We start from the raw sequence: 7,985 nt of genomic DNA on the forward strand, positions 1-7,985 counted from the left end.
ATAATAGAAAGAGAAAACCATGTAAAACTAAACTGGCCTTCTAGAGTGAGCGAGACCAGAAACATGATCAGCCCATTTTCTGGTAGCTATTATAAAAAACAAAACATAAAGAAAAAATTGACCCCACAAACACAACGACCCACCACCTAGCTGTCCTATATTAATAGTACTGGAAATTACCAAAATTATTTTTATATTTCTTTAACGGTTAATCCAAATGATGAAATTATATTTTAAATGCTAAAATACAATTAGTCTTATTATCTATGAATTTTCAAATTGATTGAAATACAAGAAAAGGTGAAAAAAAACCCAGCAAAGCTTGTTTTTTTCTTTTTCTTTTGACAGTTATTTACTTCCATTTCTGACAAGAAAATGTACCAGCTAAATTTGGGTATAAAAAGGTGAATTTAATTCCTTACATGCCAATAAATGTAAAGACGTGTTTTTTAGTTTGGTTTTTATGACAGGTGGTCTAAGAAATCTGCTAAGCACTGTATATCCCAAAAAGCGTTCAAATATGACTTCTGCGTAGTAGTAAAAATTATTATATGATAACATCTCACTTTATTTCCTGGGAAAATGTAGAATTTATTATGAAAAAATCATAATAAAAGAACAACTCCAAGTATAGGGGAAACAAAACGAATAAAACTGTATGCAGCGCTATGGTGTCTTATGCTACATTTTTTTGTAAGGATTCAGCTTACAAGATGATTTAACCACGAGTAAGGCACTAAGAGGAAGAGAAGAAGAGTATAGAGTAGAAGACAAAATAAAAGACACTTGAATTTTCTGAATATGGACGCAAAAAATGAAGTTTGGGTAAAATAACTAAAATAAATGTGCAGGAGATCAAATGCATCAAATGCACATTGACAGCTACACCAGAGACTCTTCAGCATGTCAGTTTGTAACTTTTTGCATGAGGAAACTTTGAAAAGGATTATGTTTTACAGAGAGATACAAAAGGGTAAAAATCAAATATGCAGGATTTCTAAGGGGGCATATTGCAATGTATTTGATAAAATCCATTAAACCTAAAAGCTCAGCTCGTGTCTTTGAGAAAATGACCATCAAACAAAAAGAGAGAGAGACATTTAAGAGAAATGAGACAGCATGAGAAAATACACACACAGTACAAAGATTGTGGCCATGTATGCACAAAAGCCATAAACATCAAAACACAGACACAGGCATCCACACACGCACACACAAACGTGCGCACACTCGCACGTACACACTGATGCATTCCTCGTAGCTCTGCAGTGGTATTTTTTTCCGCGTTGGCTTTAGAGCGAGTCGACGCCATGCTGAGTGCTGAACTCCTGGAAATCCTCCGGGATGGTGTCTGCGGAAGTGACAAGTTAGGCGTTATGAGACAAGCTTAAAATCTCATATGCAGTGAGGTCAAACTAATTCTCTTCACAGCTGCAGTCTTTATGTAACAAGATGGAATATGAAGCTGTTGCAGACAACTAGTCTCAGAGGTCATGCAGCAAGATGCTGCACATTCCGTGAGGCTGAGAAAGCCCTTTAGTAAAATGTTGATCAGCATATTAGCATAGTTTTCTGCTAATTACCTGCACTAAACACCAAATTAGGATGGAGCTACTGACAGTTTTCTAGCATTGTTATCCCATTTGTAAATTATGTTGCAACGTTTGATTTCCTTACCATTGCAGCGGTATTTCAGATTGGACCAGATAATGTTTTCCTGCGAGAAACAGAACACGCCAAGTCGTCCTCCTCTCATGGTCGTGTCGATGGTCACGCCGGAGTCTGCAACCAGCTCAGTTCCTTCGTAAAAGCGGGCTCTGCACAAAGCACAACAAGGGATTTTTACCTTAGTTATTAAATTACAACTATTAAGACTAAGAAACAGCCAGCCTGGCTTTCCAATGGCTGAACATACAGTTTGCACCTACACACAATGCTGACCGTCTCATCTTGCTCTTGGCAAGAAAATTTAGGAAGCCGTAAGAATTTTATAATACCTGATGTATCCAACCTGTGGGCGGTGCTGCAGGTACCAGCGATAGGACACCTTATCCTTCCAGCCCACATTTCTCGGGTCCTTCCACAGCAGGCGCACTTGGTCGGTGGTGTCTCCCGTGTGCCACAGTGAGTTTCTCAAATGCTCGCCGGGGCCTGATCTAGACTTCACAGCCTAACGCAGAAGCAGAGACAAGTAAGGCGATTGTAGAAGCAGAAGGAAAACAAGAATGTGTAAAACAGGTCGAGTGAGTAAAACTAAAGTGAGATGACTCGCCCTCTCACCTTCAGCTGTATGCCGGGCTCGGCCACGGCTCTGAAGGGGGTTGCCTGCCAGTAGGTCTGTTCAGTCTGCTTCCACATCACCACGTAGAAGGAGGATGAGTCCTGGTAACCAAAGATGAAGCCAGCGTAGTCATCATCAGTGACTGTATTCACGTGAAAAGTCCCCTCAAAGTCCACGCCGCTGAAAGCCGTGTAACCTGACATCAGAAAGAGTAATTAGCGCATTAGATACGACGAGTAGTTTCTTGCACACGACACTAAAAGTGATATTCAGGTAAAAAAGCTAAATACACCTTACCGACAGCAAGTCCAGGATCACTATTCATGGTCTGAACGATTTCCATTCCCTGATAAGGAAGAGATGTTTTTAATGATGAATGATGCACCGTGAAACTTTTAATTTCAAAAGCTTGTATTTGCATTTCAGGTTTATGAAAATGTGCTTGCACACGTACTTTTTTTAGGCCATGAATTAAAGCTGCCGTGACTCTTTTTTTTCTTTTCTTTTTTTTAACACACTGTGAACAACACGACCTTTCAAGTTGATCTGGCAAGTGCCCTATATACACATTTAGCAGCTCTGATTTTTTTTTCAGTTTCTGGCCACAAACTGAATACAGATCAGCACCCTGCTTTCAGCGTAATTTTTCTGTTCTTCCAGCTCCCGAGGGCAACATCTGCTGAACATTAGCTGCTAAATGCACCAACCGTTCATCAGCTACCGACTAAGTGTGTCTCAACATGTAGTGTAGCGTGGGTTTTTAGAGTTTTTTGGCAATAAAAGGCTGCCTGCTGGGCCAGAAATCTATTCAAGGAGAGTGGTAAGAGTGAACCAAAACAGCAAAGCTGGACAACAAAACACTTGGGGAAATCACAAAAGTCAAGTAAAGTCAAGCATGTGTATATAAAAATATCTGCCTATGATGGATAAATTTGAATGATCAGTGATAATAATGTTCATACCTGGTTCAAAACAACCCAGTTGGGGTCAATCTGGGCATCGCCCTCGGGGTCCAGCACAACAGTCTGATAGGCCCTGAAGTCAGTCAAGGTAATCTCGGCATTTTCAGGACAATTATCAATCCTGTCTATCACTTTGTCCTGGTCAAAGTCAGACTCACAAATATCTCCAACACCGTCACCTGAAAAGTTAAAAAGTACAGTTAAAAATTTGGTGCATGAGTAGTTTCAAATCTTTAATTTACTTTGGAAACACAATAGTGTATGATCAAAATATCTCAGAAGCTGTGCAACCTCATTGGATAAATGATCTCAAGTACTGTACTTTGTCACTACACAATAGCCAGCCTTGATAGCCGGGGATAGACCGCCAGGGCCTCTGCTCGATGCGTTTCACCCGACCCCTTTAGTGACTCCTGTGGGTGGTGGAGGGCAGGCCTATGCTTAATCCATATGAGCTAAGGGCCAGCCACCAGCCACTCTCCTTCAAGCTCCCTCCACAGGCCAGGGTCCAGGGTGGGGCCACGGTAACCCTGCCCCGGGTAGGGTGACCTGGTCCATTAACTTCTCCTTTCCTGAATCTGAATGGATAATGACTGACAAGAATGAGCTTTCTCTGAAGGGCACCTGAGATGGGGCTAGTAATTCATTCATTCATTCATTCAAGCAAGGGCTCAGAGTGGAGCCACTACTAAACACTGAAAGGTTTTAGTATCTGACAAGGATGTCTCTTGGGCACCACCAGGGAGAAGGCCCCGTGAAAGATCACGGGGACACGCTGGAGCGATTATATTTTTTGGCTGGCCTGGGAACACCTCAGTTTGCCCCTGGATAAGCTGTAGGAGGTGGCTGGGGAGAGGGAGGACTGGGTTGCTCCGAATAGGCTGTTGCCCCTGCAACCCGGTCCCAGATAAGCACATGAAAATGGATGAATTGATGCACTAAATGTTGTCACACAGTTTTTAAAAAATTGCTGAAAAATTAAGACCTTTTAGTGAAGCTCACTGCAGTCCACACCCTCCAGTACGACAGACATATACTGATATGGCTTCTCGCTGAGTCTTTAATCAGCTCTGAATGTGTCTGATTCTTCCTAAATGCTGTACCAAGACACAAACATAAGCCGTCCACGTTTGCAACTGGGATTTTGTGATAACCATACATTATTCTGTAATGTTGAACCACACATAATGTTACGAATGGACTGCTACCTTTCAGTAACAGTAGTTTGTACAGGCTCACAGAGTGCACGATTGAGTAGAAATCTAGAAAAAAGATTACAATGTCAAAGGGAACCACTTTGCTTTTATGTAGTTGGTGGGAATTATGAGAGTGCCACACATCAAAGGACCCTGAATGACAGCGAGGGGGAAACAAAATCTGTGAGGGCAGAAAGAATGAATCACTTTGTTGTGTGGAGCAAACAGCAACTAACCACCAGACAACACACAAACGAAAGAAACCTTAATCACGACACAGGCTACGTGCTTTCTGGTCTCTGCTCAACAGGGGACAGCAATAGCCCTGGATGGCAGTTACAAAAAACAAAACCCTCTGTGCGATAAACTTCAAAAGAAAAAAAAACGAATCTAAATCAAAGGGAGCAATACCATTTCTTAATTCATAGGTCTAGATGCTACATATTAGCTGGCAAAAATACATTTGTCTAACAGTACAGCTTTGGACACATGACATTTAAAAGGGCACTGATTATTAAATAAAAGCAAATATCTGACTTTTGAGTTTTGTTAGGCTATTAAAACTGTGCTACTACCACAACTGGCTACACAAGAAAAAGTTGTGTGTTGTAATAATGTAAGTAATGGTCTGTCAACTCTGCCTCGCTGAACTCTGACTGCTGGGAAAAAATGGCCTTGCCCCTCTTTATTTGAATTGACACTCCACTCCCATTAGTTTCAGAATCCATTTTCACACAAGTAATGTCACAGCGAGTCATAAAATTGGCGAATGAGTTTAGGCTCGCAAAAATTGCGCTTTTTTTTTCTCCTCGCAAAAATTGCCACTTAATCTGCCCAAGGTTGCTACTGCTTGATCCGCGTGGGTGTGAAATAAATAATGTCAGTAACAGTGCAGCGGGAAGAGAGACGTTCTCCCGAAATTATGACCATTAATCTTTCAGCATCAATCTGCTTTTTAGCCAAACGCCCAAAAAAAAAAAACGAAAAACCCCAAAAAACCAATTTTTTTAATTATTAGGGGACAATCTGAAACTCACTGTTATCATCAATCTGATCAGGATTTGGTACCAGCCGGCAGTTGTCTGGACCCGGTGGTAAAACATCCGGTATCCCGTCGTTGTCATCATCGTCATCGCATTCGTCACCCAGCCCGTCTTTGTCAGTGTCCAGCTGAGAGCTATTGATCACGAGTGGGCAGTTATCCTTGGTATCCTGGTGACCATCGCCATCACTACACAGGAAGCGACGCAGTGACATGAGTTAAATTGAAATAAATGAATAAAAGCTATACTGGTACTGTAGATATCGAGATAGTGTTATCACCTGTCTTGGTTTGTATCACAGGAATCCCCAACCAAGTCATTATCAACATCAGACTGAAGAGAGAGCAGACAGCAATGAGACAAGTGTGAAAATACAACTTTAATCCTTCAGTTAAGATCTTATTTTTGTAAAGGTAAAAGCACAGTGCAAACAGCTTCGTTCAGCAGTAATATGGACCTTTTGAATGACATATTAGAACTGCAAACTATAGAACAAACTGCATTTATCTGACTTTTCTCTGATCATTAGATAATTTTTCCTTTTATTTCAAAGAAACTGTTAGTGTTTTTTTACGGAGCACAGAATGTTTGAAGCACTTCAACAGTGTGTTGATAGTATATTTTTGTATTTCATAAGATGTTGAATTTGAAATCTCATATCTCACTCATAACTATAGTGGTTAGATAAATCTAGTGAATCAAACGCTAAATACTACGAGCAAAATCAAATAAACTATCCTTATGTCAGTGTATTTAGTTAATTTACATGACCGTCATACATCCACCTGTATGACTGACCTGATTTGGGTTGGGGATGTCGGGGCAGCTGTCACAAGCGTCTCCCACCCCGTCTCCATCCCGGTCCAGCTGGTCTCTGTTCTGGACACGCTGGCAATTATCCAGGAAGTTCTTCAGACCTGCACATCGATCAGGTGACACTCATTTAACACTCAAACTGCCACCAAGTGGGTTTATAAAATATATAAATGTGCAAAGAATTTGATGAGCAGTCAGTTAAGTCAACAAAGACTGTAAATCCTGCATGTCAGCTGTAAAGATGTGCATTTGTTTGCTTTCTGCGGCAGTGGACTGAATACCTTGCTTTAAAAGACAGATATGAGTTTGGGTCACTATTTTCCAGGAAATAATCAGCAGTATTCTTTGTAATATAATCACAGCAGCATACCTGTGGAAAGCAAGCTGTATTACTGACAGAGTCATCTTTATCATGAAACACGAGCAACAGATTTATGCTGCTGTCTCACTAAAGAAATGATTTTATAAGCTGATCTTTCTAATATCACCACTAGGGTGCACTGTTGCATTTTCTATGTTGTTCCGGAGAACCTGCATTCAGATGGTATTTTACTTCATCACAGGGAGGCAGTAGCAGCACTACTAATGCATAAAGGTCAAGCAGCAGCAGTGGAAGGAAGAACTATCTTCTTGTCCTGTGGGGGCTTCATGAGGTATAATCACGCTGCTGAGTGATCAAAGGTTGTACTCGCTTTGGGGTCAGCCTGCTATCGGCTTTCATCATTTATTTTTTTCTTTACGGTGTTGTTTATTCAGCCTGAGCTGGCATACAAAATCTATCCTAATATAAAGTGATGCATTTAAACAACAAAGGGATGTGTAACTAACTATAAAAGTTGCATGCATCGGTGTGAGTAATTCACTACGAGACCACAGCAGTGGAATCATAAAAGGGAGTGCAGGGTAAGAAGTCATAACAGCAAAAGCCTCCAGTGATGTTGATTATATAACAAGAGCGTCAGCATCAGTGATGTCATTTCTCTCCTCACCATCTCCATCCATGTCATCATCACAGGCGTCCCCTTTGCCATCACCGTCAGTGTCCCTCTGGTCGGGGTTCTCCACCAGGCGGCAGTTATCACAGGCGTCGCCGTGGCTGTCCTTGTCGCTGTTCCTCTGGTCCACATTGGCTTTTAACCTGCAGTTGTCCTGAGGAAGAAGGAGCGTGTGCACATATTCATTTATCAGTCATGTGAGTGGGTAATATGGTGGGTAAAGCGTAAGCCTCTGTATGCTTCAGGGCTGAAACCTTTTCGATTTTTATGAGATTGATATCACTGTGCATCTTATTATAAAACATGAAATCTTTTGTTTGTTTCTTTGGCTGCCTGTACTGTCAACATGATTAGGAGTAGCCAAGCTTAGCACATAGGTACATCTTAGCCCCCGATTCGTATTGTTAGGGATATCAGTTAAAATCATCATGTTGCTTTGCAACCACCTGGAAGTGAACTAAAAACAAAACAGTTTTTGGTCATATAAATGACATCTACTGCCCACACTTTTAACTTTTCTCAGTGTCATTAAGCATGTAATTTTGCCAACAGCAGAAAAAAGCCAGAAACAATAACCTAGCATGGACATGTACTACAGGGAGTGCAGAATTATTAGGCAAATGAGTATTTTGTCCACATCATCCTCTTCATGCATGTTGTCTTACTCCAAGCTGTATAGGCTCGAAAGCCTA

At 41.2% G+C, this 7,985-nt stretch overlaps 1 protein-coding gene across 1 annotated transcript in view; it reads right to left on the reverse strand.

The window, feature by feature from the left end:
• Window positions 1-550: 550 nt before the first annotated feature.
• thbs4b (thrombospondin 4b) overlaps window positions 551-7,985 on the reverse strand; it is an 18,595-nt gene continuing 11,160 nt past the window's right edge. The window contains exons 13-22 of the mRNA XM_005720295.2: window positions 7,288-7,447; window positions 6,281-6,399; window positions 5,763-5,815; window positions 5,477-5,670; window positions 3,244-3,422; window positions 2,579-2,627; window positions 2,281-2,477; window positions 1,998-2,170; window positions 1,678-1,817; window positions 551-1,351 (exon numbers count right to left, since the gene is read on the reverse strand). Coding sequence (XP_005720352.1) covers window positions 1,293-1,351; window positions 1,678-1,817; window positions 1,998-2,170; window positions 2,281-2,477; window positions 2,579-2,627; window positions 3,244-3,422; window positions 5,477-5,670; window positions 5,763-5,815; window positions 6,281-6,399; window positions 7,288-7,447 — 1,323 coding nt within the window. The 3' untranslated portion in view covers window positions 551-1,292. The remainder of the gene's footprint in view (window positions 1,352-1,677; window positions 1,818-1,997; window positions 2,171-2,280; window positions 2,478-2,578; window positions 2,628-3,243; window positions 3,423-5,476; window positions 5,671-5,762; window positions 5,816-6,280; window positions 6,400-7,287; window positions 7,448-7,985) is intronic.

Source organism: Pundamilia nyererei, unplaced genomic scaffold (genome assembly GCF_000239375.1).
Source record: "Pundamilia nyererei isolate P.nyererei 1_Seehausen unplaced genomic scaffold, PunNye1.0 scaffold00002, whole genome shotgun sequence".
Lineage (NCBI taxonomy): Eukaryota > Metazoa > Chordata > Actinopteri > Cichliformes > Cichlidae > Pundamilia > Pundamilia nyererei.